Here is a 20,036-nt window from a genome sequence, read left to right on the forward strand (position 1 = left end):
CAGTGAGAATTTGTATTCATCCGAAAACTCAAATGACTCTTTAGAAATCTTTCACCCAAATGATTACATCAGATTTAACAGACCTCCGATCGCTCCTGTGGCAGCTTTGAGACACATGAGAAGTACACGGCTTCTTTCAAGTCTTTGCATCATGAAAATCATGAAACAAACAAATTCATAAAAGTTATTCTTCACCAAAACAAGTATTACTATGTGTGTAAGAGCCTCTCTACAAAGCACTATAATTCAGATATGTTCACTGAATATAAACCTAACAGAGCACTCAGATCATTAGGATCGAGTCAGTTAGAAATACCAAGGGTTCACACAAAACAAGGGGAGTCTGCTTTAAAAAAAAAACAAAAAAAAAATTTTTTAGAGAAGTCATGGCCTAGTGGTTATAGAGTTTGATTCCTAACCCTAAGGTTGTGGGTTTCGAGTCTCGGGCCGGCAATACCACGACTGAGATGAAATGGCTGCCCACTGCTCCGGGTGTGTGTTCACAGTGTGTGTGTGTTCACGGTGTGTGTGTGCACTTTGGATGGGTTAAATGCAGAGCACCAATTATGAGTATGGGTCACCATACTTGGCTGTATGTCACGTCATTTTTTTAGTTATTTTGCCGCCCGCAGCTGGAACCAGCTTCCAGAAGAGATCAGATGTGCTAAAACATTAGTCACTTTTAAATCCAGACTCAAAACTCATCTGTTTATCTGTGCATTTATTGAATGAGCACTGTGCGATGTCCGAACTGACTGCACTGTATTTTATACATAATCATTATCTATTTTAAACTGTTTTAAATTCATTTGAAATCATTTTTAACTCATTTGTTTTATTAAATTCCTTGTTTTTTATCGTTGTGGTTTTTTTATTATTTTGATTCCTTTTATGTAAAGCACTTTGAATTACCATTGTGTATGAAATGTGTTATAGAAATAAACTTGCCTTGCCTGTAATTCCCTCACACTATAGTCAGTATAGTCAAATGCAGAGAATAATATCAGTAAAGCGGGCTCGAGGGAAAGGCTTCAGTGAACGAAAAATACTCGTGCAGTAGTTGGTGTAGGATTAGTTTAATATTGGCTTCAGCATGATAACAGTCCTCTCTCTCCATGTTTCTCTGGTCAGGTTTTTCACAGTCTCGGCCTGTCGCATGCTCCTCTAAACATGAATCACTATGCTAACAAGAAGAGCGCGGCGGAGAGCATGCTGGACGTGGCTCTGCTAATGGCTAACGCCTCGCAGCTGAAGGCCGTGCTGGAGCAGGGGCCCCAAAACACCCTGTACACGTCCCTGATCACACTCATCAGCCTGTCGCTCTGTCTGCAAGTGTTAGTGGGCATCCTGCTCATCTTCACAGGTGAATGAGAGCACACACACACACTCACACACCTGCCTCACAGCAGGGCTCAAGGTGCATTTGACTTTAATGCTACAGAGACCTCTAATATGCCAAAAGATCAAGGCTGATTTGATTTCTCACATCATGACCCCTTTAATGTTTGCCTTAAGCCCTGTTGTACCCTACTTATATTTTCTGAAATATACTCAGACAGGTGACATACGTAGGTGTAACATCTGATCTAGAACTGACAGTAGTTCAGTCATGACAACGTTAAGCATATTAATGGATATGACAGTGTTTGTGTGTTTGGTCTTGGTGAACTAGATGTGTTGCTCACTCTGCTGCTGTTATTGATGCAGCTGCACAATTAGACATACATCATGTCCACTGTGACAGATGTAGACAGGTGGTGCTGGGGGAGGAGGAGGGTGTCAGAGGAACAGTGATATCTGGTTTTAATACGGAGTTTGCAAGCTCATTGGTTGTAGATATATGAGTGGCCACGGCTTGCACCATGTAGAATACAATGTGATTACTAGCAGGTTACATGTCGAGGATCTATGGCTTGTGTCTGATAGAGTTCCCTGACTGAACTTCACGGTCATTGTCTTATTTTTGTTTTCACTTGTTTAACCATTGCTATCAGCCATTGCTCAGTGGAATATTTACAGAAGAAATATTGGCATCACACCTGTCATTAGTGTGGTTTGCAGTCTGCTGAAAAAGCTCCAAAACCTATCATAACATTACTTACCAAACACTCAGAGGGCTTTTTATTTGCAGTGGAAGATTTAACCTCATCAGCCTCAAGAAAACATTATGTCAGTTCTGTAACACTTATCAACACTTATTTCTGGAGGACACGGTGTGGCCTTCAGATTTGCTGATATAGTGGATCGAACCCTAGCCAGGACCAGCGTAGTGAGTAAACCGAGGCTTGTGTACACAGAGGATCTAAGAGTAAAGCAATGCAGTGATTACAGGACCTGATAGAGCACAGGAGCTACAGTGTTATTCCCACCCATTTAAAGTGACTGCCATCAAAGCTCCTCAGTTATCGACCGTATTTACTGTAAAATGAAACTGGTGGTATTCCTTATTATTTGAAGTGTATTATTGTTGCAATGTTCATCTTGTTGCCAGGACAATTGTTTTGTACACTGTAATGGACTATAACATAATAAAGAGTTGAGATTTTAAAACAGTTTCAAATCAAATCAATATTTCATGTCCACATAATTATTTATTGCAATGCTTAGTAATACGTTTATACATCATCTCTTAAAATGTTTGTCTTTTTGGAATTAGTTTGTTTTGTCTAGGTTCAAAGCTGTTTGCTATTAACCTTCTCAGGGTTTATTCTGCCATGACACCTGGCTGGATGTACATTACAGACTAGCGCTCATGTGCAGTCCCATCATCATGATGCAATTCAGTGGCCTGTCATGACTCACACTGAGGCTGTCATCTGACAGAGACGACACACTGAAGAACACAAGTGCTCTGTAGTCTGACACATCTATTGTGACATGTCTTAGTCTGTCATAGAAGTTAAAAAATCTGTTTCAGTTCAAAATGCATATTAGCAAGTCAAGTCTCTCTGCTCTCACTGATCCGAGATCAACAGTTAAGTCAAGACACATTTATTTATATTGTGCTTTAAACAATACAGGTTTCAAAGCAGCTTTATACTGTATGAAGTCATGGACTGATCATCTCTACAGTTACAGTCGAAAATCTAGAAAACAGAGGCCTCCTTCTGTGGAGACCAAACTTCATTATCAGAGAAGACAATGAGAGATGGAGTGTGAATTAAACACTGCTCAGTGGATTTTTTTTTTAATCAATTATGAAATAAATTCAGTTTCAGATGTAGAGCAGCTCCGCGGAAGACGGTAGAGTCATTATTCAGCTCAATGCAGTTCTGGTGACAGTCACAGCACAAAACACTCACAGAATGATGTTGTTGTGTATTTCTGTCTCAAATTCTGTTATAAATCTTACAGAGAGCAGGGAGGGTTAATTAATAGTTTTGTTGTTGTTAGAATTACAGTTTAAAGCATAATCAGTGCTGCATTCTGTACCTGCCAATGACCAGCTATGAAAGACAACCAAACCATTTTAATCTTATATTCAAATAAGATGACTAACGTGTCAGTGTCTGCACAGTGAATCTCATGAGGCGTCTCTTCTCTGAATCGTTGAGTGAATTCACAGAATCTCTGCAGGGACTGCTTCATTCAGTAAACTGAAGCCGTGAGCACACGTCTGCTTCAGGAACACTCTGTGAAACTCAGTGTGAATTTAGGATTAGAGGAGCAGCACATGACAATGGCATCACAACACACCCCCTCACACTCTCTCTTTCTCTTTGACCTACATATCAGCAGAACCTTTCTCTGTCTGTCTTTCCCTTTCTGTCGCTTTTCCCCATTCCCACTGACTCTCCAGAGCCTCGCTCTGCACCCGCTGACCTCCGTGTCTCTCTCTGACCCAGCCGAGCGTGATCTGAGTGCCATTCAGTTCCCTTTCAATTTAATTCACACACACACGCACGCACACACACACACACACGCACACACACACACACACACACACACACACACACACACACACACACACACACACACACACACTCTCTCTCTCTCACACACACACACACACACACATGTTTGTTTTTGTGAAAAGTGGGGACATCCCATAGGCGTAATGGTTTTTATACTGTACAAACTGTATATTCTATCTCCCTACACCAACACTACACCTAACCCTACCCCTTACGGGAAACTTTGTGCTATTTCAGATTTTCAATACACATTCTGTGTGATTTCTATGCGTTTTGAAAAGTGGGGACATGGAGTAATGTCTTTATGTGTTATTTTCTTATTGTAACCCTTGTGTTTTAAGGTTGTTGTTATACAAATTTGTGTCCTGATATGTCACAAAAACACGCGCACTCTCTCTCTCTCTCTCTCTCACACACACACACACACACACACACACACACGTCATGACTACACGCTGTCAGGCCGTACCAAAAATACGCGCACTCTCTCTCTCTCTCTCAATTTTTTTCAATCGCTAACAAGCATTGTTCAGTACTGAAGCCACATTTTCAAAACTGTTCACTCATTCAGCGATACAGTCTATACAATCCAAACTGTGAATCATTTTTCATCGCTTTCAGACAAAATGCATGCAATGAGTACATTTTTCAAAATCCACAGACACGTTTGTCATGTATACTCCACAACTGTTAAAACAATATATATTTTTAGCACATTTTTCAAATGCTAACACACTGCTTTCAAAACTGATAAAAGCACATTCAAATCAGAACGATGGCAAACTCTGTCCAGTTCTGCAGGAATTATATTGAGATATAAAATCTTGGTAGAATATTTATTATGAAATTGAATAATAATTATTCCAAACACAATTAAATGCAGTTTCAACTGAAAGGCAAGCCAGATGTCCTATTTTTAGTATTTTCTTCTTCATTATTCTTCCTTTCTTTATTTCTTTTTGCTTATCTTTTGATAAATGGGTGGCTTCGGAATGATTTTGTTTGGAAACATGGATCAGGAAAAGACACATTGGTGTGGAAAAAAGAGTGGCAGAGAGAGGGATGACTAGAACCCTGACAGTACTGAACATCCATCCATCTACTCCATACATTTCCCCAGCACCTGTCCTGTGTAGGCTGGAGCCTTCATCCTGGCTCATAGACAGAACAAGCCCCTGGACAGAAAGACAGTCCATCACTCACATTCATATCCACACTCACTACAGTCTCCGGTTCACCTGTCCTGTATGTCTCTGGACTGTGGGAGAAACCCAGAGAGAACACACAAGCTCCACACAGACAGACTCCTGGAGCAGCTTTCACTCAAACAGCAGAAGCACACACCAGATCTGCAAAACCATACACATTTTTGCAAAACACAACACACAATTGTAACACACAAAAAAAGTGTATTGATATTTTGTGAGTGTGTGTCAGGCCATGCTGAGGATACAGTATCAGACCAGTGCTGATGTGAGTCACTCTGGATTGTTCTGTGTGTTTATTGTTGCTGATTGCAGTGAAGTGGAACCTGAATGACGAGCAGAAACATCTCAGGCTGAACGTCTTAGAGAACATCACCACAGGCTGCATCTTCATCATAGTTGTCATCAATGTCTTCATCACTGCGTTTGGAGTTCAGCGGCCCAATGCAGGCGTGTGACACCAGCTCTCACACACACACATGGCTTTAGGAGACATTAAACTTTAATAAGCTGTGTGAGCTTGTAGCAGGGCATTATGGGTAAGTTCTGTGGGCTGTCAGACAATTAAACAACAGGCTCAGAGCTGTCACATATAAATCTGTGTTTGAAATCATTACCAAAGGTAGGTAGGTATGCATAAAAAACATTTGTCTGCATAACAAACCCAATTTCAGCCATATATTATATTTGATAATGCTGTATTTAAGGCAGCTACTGAAGTAGCTTTTAATGAAAACAACAACAACAGAAAAAAACTAAACAAAACTGAAAATAAAACATTCCTAACAATGATTTCACCACAACAGATCATAACAGTGATTGATCGATCATTGAAAACAGGCCGGTCATTACGTATTTAATTTTGTTATATGATATCTTGTGTAATATTTACTGGCCTTTTACTAGCTTTTGTATTTGATGTTCATTTGATTGTTCTGTAATCAACAGCTATGATTATTTAGCTTGAACTGAATCGAAATTGTAAGTGAAGTATTTTACATAGTCGACATTAATAACATGCAATTTTAAATGGAATGAAATATGCCTGCATTTAGATAAACAGATATAAGCATTGGTTCTTAAATAAAGAGTAAATTAAAATGTAAATTTATGACGCTGCTTCGCATGATTAGAAGGAGTTGCTTCTTGTAAATGTTGGAGGTCCTGGGAGTGTGTAACTACTGTAAGAGAGGATGAGCTATACGGACAAAATGTGTTATATCACTATTAGAAATATATATGTAGTGCAGTTTCAGTTATACAATAGAAACAAGTACAGAAAGAGAGAAGATCGATTAAAAGAGGAGTTCTTATAGGAAGTCATTTTCTAGTGATACTGGAATTATATAAATTCTGTCTCTCTTTTCCAGAGTGCCTTGTTGTGTTTCATTTGTGAATGTGAACGAATGAAAACAGTGAGCCGTGAAGGCAGGAACTTTCTGATAACAGTCTTTCAGATGAACTGGGCCCAAGAGCTCAAGAGTCAATAGCTATTTCAATTTCATTGCCCTCATGTCAATTAATGTCACATTCAATTATTGTGTGCATGCAATCTGCATCTCCTAAAAAACACGAGGTCTAGAGACATGCTTTTTTAAAATGTTTTTTTACCTGAGCATCACATTTTGTAAGTTCTTGTGTCATGCATTGTGTCCTGCTCTCTTTGTTCTGTAGTACAAAGCGTCACATGCACACTTCAGCTTCAGAGCTCTTGCTGTTTAGTAATAAATGTGACTCTCTGTGGTCCTTAAATGTTTCAGTCAAAAGGCCACAATTGTCCATTCCTGTAAACTTGTACACACACACACACACACACACACACACACACACACACACTCACACACACTGACAAAAGCTTCTGCTGTAGCACAGCTCCAGTCCATGCTCAGAAAGCTGATGCTGACCTCTGGTGGCATGATGTGCATTTACAAGTGGATTCTACTGTACAGTACATACATTTAGATTCCCAGTAATGTCTGAATCTCAGTAAGCTTTCGCTTTAGTACTGCCAAACAACATACTTATAATTTTTCTTTGATTATTTGTAATTTGAATGTGTGCTTCATTTATGCTGTTTTTAAAAATGGAATCATTTGGAGGTTTACAGTGACTTTCTGATGAACCAATAGATTTTCACAGATAGACAATCATTATCATTATGGCACTGAACATTGCATTGTTATTCAGCTGTTAAAGGAGCAAAAATGAGTAAAATAGTTCATGTATATTTATATTTTTGACTTTGTTTTAACAATCAATAACAGAGTTGACTATGTTGGACATATATGGACTATTTTACTAATCGTATACAGTATTATATGTGCGTCACACCCCTGGACTGTTTGTTTGTGTGTTTTCTTTCCCCGTGTGCTCGCCGTGACTTAGTTTTCTCTCACGTCTGGCCCCAGTCCAGAACACAACCAGACCCACAGTCCAGCCCACCATCACCCGCTGCGTGGACCCAGAGCCTGAGCCCACAGTTGACGGAGAGCCTGAGACTGCCGCAGCCCTCGGGACTCCACTCCTTCAGCTACACCTCGTCCCTCCGGCTCTGCTTGGTCTGTCGTCTGTGTTTTCCTTCCCTGTGTGCTCTCCGTGACCTAGTTTTTCCTCATGTTCGTTTGTGTCAGTTGGTTTAGATGTGTGTCATTAATTATCTCCATGTGCTTCCGTTTATAAGGTGTAGTCTGTCCTTTGTTCCTGGTCCGGTATTGAATGTGTTGTCTCCTGCCGTGTTACCCTCAGTCTAGATTCTTGAAGATTACCGAACGATATCTCCTTCGTCTCCGTTCTCCTTACCTTCCACACAGTAGTGTGTGACAATGTGCTGCTATCAAATATAACAATTGAATTAAACAAATGACAGAGTATCAGTTACATCAAACATTACACAATAAAGGTTAAAGAAGATTTGGTATCATTTCTAAGTGATCTTATGAACCACTGACAACTCCTTAATAACTGGTGTGTAAATAATGCTATACTTCATTTAGAAATGATAAATTGATCATTAATAAAGTATGAAAAAACAATTATTAAAAACATTATATATATGCTTTTAAATCAAGTATAAAACATTTATATCTGTATTTATAAACTGCTTATTAATGTCTATTAATGCTTTATAAATGATGAATTAACTGTTTTCTAATGCTTAACTAATGATAAATAGCGTGCAGTTATTATAAAGTGTTACTGAAGATTTGGATGAATACACTGAATTTAACTTATTTTAATGCAATTTGCAATGTATTTTTAATTTTAATTAAAATAATATAAAATATTTATTAATCCTAGTTAAATTAATTTGACAGATTTCTGAATAAATCCCAAAAAGCACCTGTGCAGGTGGATCAGATCTGAATGCTGTCAGACTCCAGACAACACCACAAAACCGGGCTGAGTCAGATGAATTCAGTCAGAAAAATGATTCAACACTGGTATTTTAAATCTCTTCTGCACTGTCAGAAAGAAAGTAGTGCAACGGCTCTGCCCCAAAAGAAACAGATACTTCAGGGCCTGTTTACGGTCACTTCACGCTCTGATGGTGATTTGATTGTTAAAAGATCAGGTGTAAATGTCCTCCGAAGTATAAATCAAATCACTCCCACGATTTTCGTATCCACTCCTTTAAACATTCTAATATTGTATATAATTTGGTGTGCAAGTATTTAAATCTCTTTTGAATGAGTGTTTGCTGTTTACTTTCACTTTCGATTTCGCAATCACACGCACTCTGTGTAAAGGGAGCACATCTTACAAGATCAGATATTTGTCCGTGAGCTCAGGATCTGTTAAGCAGCAAATACTCCAGCATGGTCCTGTCAGTCATCTCTCCTTATTCTTGACCTGAGATCAGTCAAATCTGACTCCAGCAGCTCTGCTTGGATGCAGGGTTGCCAAGTCCACAGAATTGGGCTACTTTTAAACTGTTGCCATGGGTTGATTTTCCCAAGTGGGTTAAAGGTTTGAATTACATTTAAATGAAATGCCTATATTGAAACATTTTGCATCCTACCTATGATAAAACTTTGATGGACTTCTACATGAACTGTTCCCTCCTGATGGAATGACCTTCCAACTCAATCCAAGCAGCTGAGTCCTTAATCATCTTCAAGAAACAGCTGAAAACACATCTCTTTCATCTTCATTTGACCTTCTAACTCTAGCACTCTCTATTATAATGCTAATTCTATTTTTATCTGCTTGTTTTTTTTATTAAAAAATTAACTTTAATGTTTGTGCTTTCTATTCTATTTCTATTCTAACTACTTGTTTTATTTAAAAAGAAAAAAGGACCCTCTAACACTAGCATTCCATATTCTTTTTCTATTCAATCTACTTGTTTTGTTTTTATTTATTATAAAAACAAGCAAATAAAACACAAAAAAAAAACTGGTGGTTATAACGATCTCATTTATGATTCGAAGTGAATGGGAACAGAATTAAGTGAAGTCAATGAGTTGCATGTATTTCATTCATCTAAGTTTTCTGACACTTTCACCTCTTGTCATACGTTTGTTAACTTTTAGTGAAATAAATCTACGAAGTGTTACAAAATGAAGACGATGGATAAACATATGGGATCTAGTTGAAGAAAATGACAAGCATATTATTGCTGACGAATTTAGAAGTTAAAATCTCTTTAGATGCAGACAAAACGTACACAGTACGTGTATGTTTTATAAGTAACAGCGGCGTGGCACTGCTGGCCAATGAATGTGTGGAACAAATGCCATACGCTCATGGTTTTGTTATAGGTTACTCTAATTCATTGTTTCTTAACTCTTGCCCTCAAAGTTCCTGCAGAGTTTAGCTCCAACCAAACCCATCTGCCTGTGACTTTGAAGTAATCCTGAAGAGCTTGTTCAGGTTTGTTTGATTAGGGTTCCAGCACAGTGCACCTCAGAACCATAAAACTAATGAACAAAAAGTTCACAAAATAATCTGCACAGCATTTGAAAGGAATTCAGTTTGCCACTTTAGAGTGGTATTCAGTTTTTATTCACACATTTTTATATTCAGAGGCACCAACAATAGCTGACATCTCCACATTTTAAAGCTTGCTTTGGTTTTTAGTTTGTGTACAAAAATAAAAATAAAAAATCAATCTACACAGTTGAGACTTTGTTTCCATGAGGATACAATGATTATATCAAGTGAGCATCAATAAAGCATATTTACATTGTCAAGCATTAGCATCAGGGTCCTGTCTGGAGTGCCTTTGGATTATTTCCTGCAAACTCTACATTCTTAATGTCAAGCGAATGAGGCACTGTATGTAAACATCCAGTAATGTTGCAGGTCAAGTAGTCATGTTGTAACAATTTACTATACAGCTGTTTAAAACATGTATTGTTGCCCGTTGCTCAAAAATAAATACTGATGTTTGGCCAGTATCAAGTGCAATAGCATGTTAAGTGCAAAGAAAATTCAAATCACACAATCACCCAAAAAACATAACAACAAAACAACAGGTGAAAGAAGTTCCAGTTCTCAGTTGAGGTCTTGTCTCATGACTAGTCCCAGTTTGCATCATTATAACACCAAATCCTCCACGGTCTTCAGCACATCCTCATATAAACATCATGTGGACAGACGGTGGATGTGGGCTGTACAGGTGCGGTCCCCTGCAGCGTCACGGGGCACAGGGAACACACCGCGGGCTTCGACGGGCCCATGTGTGTGTTTATGAGGTAGTCAGTGGGTGGACTGAGTATCAGAGAGACCTGGGACGGATGGATGCTCAGAGGACAGGGCTTCCCTTGATCAAGACACCTGTGTAAAACACATCTCATCGTAATGAGTGCATGCCAGTGTGATGTTCTTCAACTTCACACACATCAATGTGATCAATGCATGGAAAGTTTGTGGGGACAAACTTTGACGCTGGCTTGACAAATGTTGCACAAATGTTAAAAAAGTTTCAGACTGTTAAATCTAGGGCCAGGGATTTAATACGATAACTGTATTTTAAAGGAACAGTTCACCTGAAAAAGAAACTTTGTTAAAAGTGTGCTCATCCTGGGGCCAGAGTTTGTTTCTTCATCAGATTTGTAGAAGTGTAGCACTGCATCAGTGTCTCATCAATGGATGCTCTGCAGTGAATGGGTGCCGTCAGAATGAGAGTCCAAACAGCTGATAAAAACATCACAATTATCCACCACATATGACTCAACAATTAATGTCTTTCACTGGAGGAAGTGTTATTATGGATTATAAACTCTATGTATTTGAGTTAAAAACATCTAATGCTTGATGTGTTTCAGCTTTTGTCTTCTCCAGATGTTCACTGAAGGACTGGAGTGCTGTGGATTATTGTGATGTTTTTATCAGCTGTTTGGACTCTCATTCTGACGGCACCCATTCACTGCAGAGCATTCATTGCTGAGACACTGATGGAATTTCTCCAAATCTGTTCTCATGACGAAACAAACTCATCTATATTTTGCATGGCCTGAGAGTGAGTGCATTTTCATTTTTGGGGTGAACTCTTGCTTTATCTTTGTGATGGCAGCATACTGAGTGTTGGTGCAGATGTGTGTTTTTGGACAGTACCTGCGGGCAGTGTGGAGGTCTCCGTGGCTGTAGATGTGCTTGTTGTCTGTGTGACGTCTCTCTCCTCCGCTGTTGCTGTTGTTGTTGTTGTGGTTTGTGGTTTTCTGGCTGTGTAACACCTCTCTCTGCAGCTCCACACCCTCAACATCTATTTGTTGCCAAAACTCTGATGCTCCAGTTTTTCTTGCCCTACACATCATATAACACACACTCATTACAGTCATCCGCGTCAGTGGTGGCTTTAACTGACTTCCTTCACATCTGCCCTTTCTCCTCATAAGATGACTGACGTGAGATCTTCTGAATCACATTCTGAATCATGTCCTCTTGGGTTTACTGACAACATTTGAATGCAGGGTTTTGGAGAGAGTGAAATATGGGCCTGTTTCTCACACAAACCTATTGCACAATTTCAGCAGACAAGTGTATAAAGTATACTTTAGCATTCTTTTTAAAAGAGTGTTTTTGGACACTTGATTGCATGTTTATTATGTAACACTTCATTTTAGAGTGTCTTCATTACACATTTTACTTGCCCTTACTACAGAAATAACAGCATTATGATTTATTATTAATTATGGACAATTACAAGCAATTAAGCTAAACCCTAACCCTACAGTGTGTGCATGTTGTTGTTGATTACTATTACTGTAAAATATTGCAATTAAACGAAAACAAATTATAGTTTAACTTCATATTTAATGCAATTATTTGAACTTAAGAGAACATTTTGACCAGTATTTCAAAATATTTGTAATTAGACATTTGTAAGGAAGTTGCAATTTAGTACATTTAAAATACATTAACTTTAAATGTAATATTAAATAACACACTACAGTTACAATCATTATCAAGCAATTAGCATCAGAATAAGTGCACTTCTTTAAAGCATGAAAAATATTAATAAAACTGATTTAAAATGCACTGTAAAGTGAAACTTAATTTGACATTAAGTGCTATTTTTAAAAGTATGTAAAGAAACATAGCCATGAAAGTGTCCCTATAAAAACACTTCATTTCATGAATATTACATTATTTGCAAGGACAGTTTTTTAAGAATGCACTTTTCTGATTTAAAGTACACTATAAGTGCACATTTAATACAATGAAGACATGACATGGCTTAGAGTTAAATGGTGCTGGAATTATTTTAAAGCTGTAGAGAGCTCTGTTTATTCTCAATCTGTCTCTCACCTCTCCAACTTTCTCCTCTCCTCGCGTTTCACGTGTCTCACCAGACAGAAAGTGATGAAGATGATGCTCATGATAAGAATAATGGCTAAGCTGATGAAGGACACCAGAAGAGCTAAACGAAAGCCATCATCCTCGAACCGAGACAGAGCTGCACAAACACAGAGAGAGCAGGTCAGTAACAGATGCTTAACTGTAATTCACTGATCAAAGAAGAGACTGCTTGAACATGTTTTCCATGCCTGAGAGAACTCTCAAGAGACACTCGGAGCAGTTCTGAATGCTAATATGCTGTAACCATCGAGTTATCACCTAGTAAACTGTGCTTACATGACAAGCCCTTTTCAAGTCTTAATGCAAATCTTTTATTATATTCTTTATATTATTATAAAATAAGAAGTTTCATATTTTTTCCTCCAACAATCTGTATGAATGATTCTTTGACAAATGTAATGTCAAGATATTGGCCTGATAAGTAGCACAGGTATATTTGTAGCAATAGACAACAATGGATTGTTTGGGTAGTAATGTTCCATTTTTGTTTTATTTAAATAGTATTTAGATTGTTAAGTAAAGATCATGTTCCATGAAGATATTTTGTACATTTTCTACCGTAAATATATCAAAACTTAATTTTTGATTAGTAATATGCATTGCTAATGCAAATACTTCATTTGAACAACTTTAAAGATGATTTTCTCAATATTTAGATTTTTTTGCTCCCTTAGATTCCAGATTTTCAAACAGTTGTATCTCAGACAAATATTGTCCTCCTAACAAACCATACATCAATGGAAAGATTATTTATTCATATATAAATCTCCATTTCAAAAAATGGACCCCTATGACTGGTTTTGTGGTCCAGGTTCACATTTATGAGTGTGTCAGGCTTACGTTTACACTCCGGTGTCCCTCCGCTCCAGTGTGTCTTATTGCTGCTCCACACACAGGACATCTGACTGCCGCTGAGAGCTGGTTGTTGTCTGGAGGGGCACTGGAGGCTCATCACGCTGCCCACACTCATCCCATCAGGGGACAAGATTTTGAGTGTCGAGAGCGGGGGAGACCCCAGCGGAGCGCACTGACCTGCACAGATTCAAATTGCACAGATAGTATTTAAACTGAACTGAGCTGCATGATGACATCACTGAATTCAATGATGAACTGCCTTTAACTGTCATTTTACATTATTGACACACTGTTTTCCTAATTAATGTTGTTCAGTTGCTTTGACACAATCTGTTTTGTATAAAGCGCTATATAAATAAAGATGACTTGACTTGACCTGCGTGAGCCCAGAACAATGCTGCCATGCTTACACTGAAATTAGAGAAACAGGCTGTTCCTCCTGCACACTGTTGTTTTTGTGCACTAGTGTTCTGCTAGTGAGAAGTGAAACTGTAAAGCAGGTGTGTGCCATACTGTAAATGCATGATTAACAAATAACGTGGTCATGAACCAGCTTTAATGACACAAGAATACAGGAAAAAAATCAATGTTTAGTGACTGGAGCCACCTCAAATCCTGCATTTTGTCACACTTTTTATTCGAGTGAATATTTCTTAAGATAGATCGGTTCATTACACAGACTATTTTGGAATAGACATAAAGATAATTAAATAGACTTTAAATATAATAATATAGACTCAGGGTTCAACCCCCTAACTTAACATTCAAGCATGCAGCTATGACGAATGTTTCTTGCCTTAAACTTACTCCAGCTTGACGGATACTTGGTTCAGTAAACAAATTAATCTTGAATCTGTTTGTCAGTAGATTTTCTGTGTCGAGTTTTGCTGCCTCACGTCACATATAACTGCGTTTTCCACCGCGTAGAGAAAAGTGTCATGTTCTGTAGACCATCAACATTTTAACAACTAAAAATGAGCAGAGAACACAATACTGAAGAGTTTTAGGAGGGGCTGAGAGGGGCAGTGTGCCTGAAACACAAACATATTTACAAATATATAATAAATAATAAACTGAACCATTGTTTTAAACCACGGAAACTGTATTTAATGTAGTTTATAAAATTGTAGCATTTACATAGAAACACGTCACCTGTTTATTTTAACTGTAATTAATTTTTAGAATAGCCTACATGATTTAAAGTTTGCTCTGTTCCTCTCGCTTGGAATAGGCCTTTAGCTTCATGCGTGTATGATACTTGTTTGTGTGTGTGTGTGTGTGTGTGTGTGTGTGTGTGTGTGTGTGTGTGTGTGTGTGTGTGTGTGTGTGTGTGTGTGTGTGTGTGTGCGCGTGTTTTTGTGACATATCAGGAGACAAATTTGTATAATGACAAGGGTATAACACAGGTATTACAAGGAGAAGGTGACTTTTCAGGACATTACTCCATGTCCCCACTTTTCAAAACGCATAGAAATCACACAGAATGTGTATTGAAATCTGAAATAGCAGAAAGTTTCCTGTAAGGGCTAGGGTTAGGTGTAGTGTTGGTGTAGGGTGATAGAATATACAGTTTGTACAGTATAAAAACCATTACGACTATGGAATATTCCCACTTTTCACAAAAACAAACTTGTGTGTGTGTGTGGATAAGAGCAGCATGAAAACGTCAACATTAGAGTTACACGAAAAAAATAAAAATAAAAAAATAAAAAAATAAAACCCCGGCGCACAGGTTTTTATAGTGACATGCGTCGACCTCAAGTCGGAATAACAGAAAACACAAGATGAAGAAAGACACAGGAAGACGCTCGAAGCGCATCGCGTGTGTTTCCGATCAGAGAACCGCTGACATTTGCACAAGACGCGCTTCCTGCTCTCATATCTGTTCTACACACAATAAACCTCTCTCTCTGTCACACACACACACACACACACACACACACACACACAAAATTCATGAAAACCGCATCTAAAGAGAAGCTCGTTTTCTCCTACACACAGTGATCAAGGTAGCTATTGTACTGTAAATACAGAATATATATGTCTGATTATAGCTACACTAAATCGGATCCACGTACAAGCAGTAATGCGAACTCTTAACTGCTATTAACAAATTCAAACTCATTCGGTAATGTTGTTATTTACACCTGGTAGATGATTGTTAAAAGAATCGCTTTAATTTACAGTATCCCTTCCTACCCTTCACACTGTATTACAAATTAGTACTAAAAATAACTAATAACTTAGGCTAGTCCAAACTGACTTACAACAGGTTTAGGATTTGAGTTTGTAATTATGTAATAGTCATAATTTACTATCACGTCATCTGTAACATATGTTACACGTACGTAGGCTCCACATCTTATTTTAGTCTCGTGGTTACCGTGTAGCCTAAATATAGCTACTTTTAAGAACTGAGTAATGTAATTAACTACATGTACTTACTATATGGTTAGGGCTAGGATTAGGGAATATGAATAGTTTATTATGATAGTAAGTACATGAAGCATGTGTAACAAGGGCACCGTGAAATAAAGTGTTACCCATTTGTGTAAGAAGAAGACTAAACGAACGTGCCACCGAACAAACGGGTGCGATAAACACTCAAACACTTTCAGAAGTCACATGTTTAAGAGTTTAAAGGATACCTGTGTGGTTGTGAACACTGCTCCAGTCCCCCGTCATCACTGATGCTGATGCGCTGATGAAAGCCATTCAAACTGTTGCACTGCGCTTTCACTGCGCTCCTCTGCCGCCGACGCGGAGCAGCTGCGCATGCGCAGAGAGAGTCAGCGTGCTCAGTGCAGCGAGCGTGTAGAGTTTATGACGAGGACACAGTCACACTGGAGACATAAACTGCGTGCTCTGTTACTCATGCTGTGGGTTCAACTCCAGATGACCGATGAGACTAAAGCTACACATCATCAATTTAATCTGTATCAGCTGCAAAATAATAAAACAACAGACTAAACGGCCAATATAGAAAAATCCAAAAGTTTTTTTTTTTAATTTTATACAAGATGAATCTTTTTAAAATTGCATGTATACCTCATTATATAGGCTAGGACATAATGTGATTTTTCTGAATCTGGCCTTACTTTAAAAGAGAAGCATGGGTTTAAGCACCGGCCCAAAGTTGAGAGAGATTATGCATAGGAATTGTGTTATTATCAGATTGTGATGTTAAAATGGAATGGATAGCTTAGGCATATTGAATTAAATTGAGTCTGGACTGGTGCTTATTTCTGCATTCTGGGGTCGTTTTGAAATTGCAAATATCTATGAAATTCATAAATTGAAGGGGTTCCTGATAATTCACGCCTGCATCGGTTTCTGATGACCATTAAACAAAAGAAGAATTATCACAGTTTAGTCTCAAGTAGTGCTGCCAAACAATTAATCACATTCAAAATAAAAGATTTTGTTTACATAATATGTTTGCTATGCATATTTATTATGTATATATAAATACACACACATACAGTACGTTTTGAAAATATTTACATGTATTTACATGAATAAAATTATATTCATAAAATTTAAATTATATATAAATATATTTAAAATATAAACAACATATTAGTCGTGCATTTATATATATATATATATACATAAATATACACAGTACACACTCATATATTATGTGAACAAAAACGTTTATTTTGGATGTGATTAATGATTAATGAATCGTTTGACAGCACTAGTCTCAAGGCCTTATATCTCAGTGAGCTGATGACTTGAAGAGGGAGTTAGGAGATGTCTTACAAGAAAGATTTTCTATAAGTGGGAAAATGAAGTGAAGGTTATTAAGTGAAAGTAGATAGTGAGATATTTAAGAGCGTCCTAAAGCCAGATGGAAAGGCTCAGAGGAGGAAATCCTGCAGGTGCCTGCAGAGTTGTGACAAGCTAAGATGTTGGATCTCTGAAGAGGTGCGATGAAATGTCCTCTACATCCACTGGATGAGATGGCTGTGGGGTCCTCTGGTTCCACAAAAGAGAATTCATTACACATTCATTATACTGATTTTGTAGAGATTTGAGTCCAAGTCTCGGGTTCAATAATAAGACTTAATAATAAAATCTAAAGCCACAGATACACATATAGTGTCTGTCTACTAACTGCATGGCCTGAAAATGTACCCTAAGCTGGTTGCTGTGATGGAACATGGTTTTAACTGGTCTAAACGGGTCATTAGCTGGTCATCCATTCAAAATGTTGCAAAAGCTTGACAAGCTTTTACTTATTGTTAAACTTTTTATTATAATTTTTACTTTTACTTTATTAGACTTAAAAGAATGCCTGATTTTTTTATTTTTTTATTTTTATTTTTTGAATGAGATCTTTAGAGGGCTTGGGCTCTCAACAAAGAAACCAATCAGATCATATATACTGAAAAAATCATTTATTGATGCAAAATAAAGCAGCATAACTTTTTTTTTTTAAATAAAATGCATGACAATACAAATCAATTTGGTTATTAATGAAATTCTAATAATAAATAATAAACATAATAAATTCATACAGAAAACTCAAGTCTTAAAAAAAAAGCGAAATTAACTAAATTCTCACTAACCACTCATTAACAATGCACACCAGTGGTTACCAACTGCACTTTTCTATTTTATTCTGTTAAAACATTAAATTAAAACACTTACTTTGGTGCACAGTCATGATTACCAATTGCACTATTTTACTTTATTCAGTTAAAATATTAAGATACTCATGTAAATCAGCTAGACAAACACCTACCATTGTACTCCCTAGAGAAATACCAAACCACATAGATACAGTCCATCCATACTACATCTATATTTGCATCTATCTGTATCAAACACACACACACACACACACAAGCTGAGTGTGGGAGGTGTGCCCAACGCAATATAAAACAAATGGAACCAAATGAAGCCAAAAAATAACAAAAACAGGTAACATCTCTTTTACAACAACATAGCCGCCACACGTGGATGGATGTCTGACACGTTCTACCAACATGGGTGTGCAGTGGGTAGCACTGTCTGGAGTTCCCGGTGCCTGGTTTGAGTCCCGGCTGAGCCAGGACACCATTCTGTGTGGAGTTTGCATGTTCTCCCCGTGTCTGCGTGGGTTTCCTCCGGGTGCTCTGGTTTCCCCCACAATCCAAAGACCTGCAGTAAGTGAGTGAGTGTGTGTGTGTGTGTGTGTGAATGAGTAAGTGAATGAGTGTGTGTGTGTGTGTGTGTGTGTGTGTGTCCCAGCACTGGGGTTGCACAAGTTAGTGTACTCTCAGTGCTGGGTTGCAGCAGGGAGGGCATCCAGCATAAAACATGTGCCAATTCGGTAGTGTGGATCACTCTGCTGTGACGACCCCTGATAAAAAGGGAGCAAGCCAAAGGAAGAGAGGTGATACTTAATAATAAATGCTCATCTTTTGATTATTGCTGTTGCCTCTAGTAATTCTGTGTGTGATCTTTAATCTCCAGTCCATTTTAAGACAGCAATATAATAATTTATAAACAATAGTTGACTTAAATTAAACAACCCATGTTGGGTAAAAACATTTTACCCAACCAGCTGGGTCAAAACAACCCAGCATATGTTCTGTCCAGTATTTACCCAGCCCTGGATTGCCAAATAACCCAAATTGGGTTTTTTTAACCCAGCTTTTTTTTATATCCAACAGGAGCTTTTGGATATTGGTGTGCACTTTTCCAACAATTTTATCACCAATCCTCAACTCATGCCTGAGATCTCCAGAACACCTGAGGCTACGCACTCTACCCGGCCGGGCGGAAGTGCTCACAGGTGGCGTCAAGATCGTAAACAAAGGCGGCGGAAGCGTGGATGGCTAAGCACTAAGCTAAAACTAACACAGCTCCGGCTCTCTTTCCCCAGCATTTTCCTCGCTAATGTGCGGTCACTGGTGAACAGAATGAACGAGTTATGACTTCGCATCACCCACAGTAAGAGACTTTCAGATTGCAATGTCATGGTTTTCACAGAAACATGACTACACAGTGACGTACCCAATAATGCTATTGAGCTAGCCAGACGCTACACACTCCAGACAGATAGGACAGCAGATGACTCCGGCAAAACAAGAGGTGGTGGATTGTGCATTTATGTTAACAAAGCTTGGTGTACGAACACTGTTATTGTTGGGAGACACTGCTCAGCTAACCTAGAGTTTCTCATGGTTAAGTGTAGACCTTTTTATCTGCCGCGGGAGTTCACTTCTACCAATATAACTGCAGCCTATATTCCACCGGATGCTAATGC

At 38.2% G+C, this 20,036-nt stretch overlaps 2 protein-coding genes across 2 annotated transcripts; one reads left to right on the forward strand and one right to left on the reverse strand.

The window, feature by feature from the left end:
* Positions 1–1,149: 1,149 nt before the first annotated feature.
* Positions 1,150–5,881, forward strand: LOC109077573 (ninjurin-1-like). The gene is made up of 2 exons (XM_019093126.2): positions 1,150–1,363; positions 5,435–5,881. Exons 1-2 carry the CDS (start codon positions 1,171–1,173, stop codon positions 5,575–5,577), a joined length of 336 nt encoding a protein of 111 aa, XP_018948671.1. The 5' UTR covers positions 1,150–1,170; the 3' UTR covers positions 5,578–5,881.
* A 4,195-nt stretch (positions 5,882–10,076) lies between these two features.
* LOC109077584 (sushi domain-containing protein 3-like) lies at positions 10,077–16,570 on the reverse strand. The gene is made up of 5 exons (XM_019093135.2): positions 16,426–16,570; positions 13,763–13,954; positions 12,872–13,019; positions 11,678–11,866; positions 10,077–10,897 (listed from the first exon to the last, which is right to left on the reverse strand). The coding sequence occupies exons 1-5, from the start codon at positions 16,490–16,492 to the stop codon at positions 10,684–10,686; spliced, it is 810 nt and encodes a 269-aa protein (XP_018948680.2). The 5' UTR covers positions 16,493–16,570; the 3' UTR covers positions 10,077–10,683.
* Positions 16,571–20,036: the final 3,466 nt, after the last annotated feature.

This window comes from Cyprinus carpio, chromosome B8 (assembly GCF_018340385.1).
Source record: "Cyprinus carpio isolate SPL01 chromosome B8, ASM1834038v1, whole genome shotgun sequence".
Lineage (NCBI taxonomy): Eukaryota > Metazoa > Chordata > Actinopteri > Cypriniformes > Cyprinidae > Cyprinus > Cyprinus carpio.

What these genes read in the sequence shown, in the direction of transcription:
- LOC109077584 (XM_019093135.2), bottom strand. Translation starts at nt 16,492, where the DNA reads ATGGCTTTCATCAGCGCATCAGCATCAGTGATGACGGGGGACTGGAGC. An exon ending in CAGTGTTCACAACCACACAG is followed by an intron (nt 13,955 to 16,425) that starts GTATCCTTTAAA and finishes GAATCTGTGCAG; the next exon opens with GTCAGTGCGCTCCGCTGGGG. An exon ending in GAGAGGAGAAAGTTGGAGAG is followed by an intron (nt 11,867 to 12,871) that starts GTGAGAGACAGA and finishes TATGATGTGTAG; the next exon opens with GGCAAGAAAAACTGGAGCAT.
- LOC109077573 (XM_019093126.2), top strand. Translation starts at nt 1,171, where the DNA reads ATGAATCACTATGCTAACAAGAAGAGCGCGGCGGAGAGCATGCTGGAC. An exon ending in CATCCTGCTCATCTTCACAG is followed by an intron (nt 1,364 to 5,434) that starts GTGAATGAGAGC and finishes TGCTGATTGCAG; the next exon opens with TGAAGTGGAACCTGAATGAC.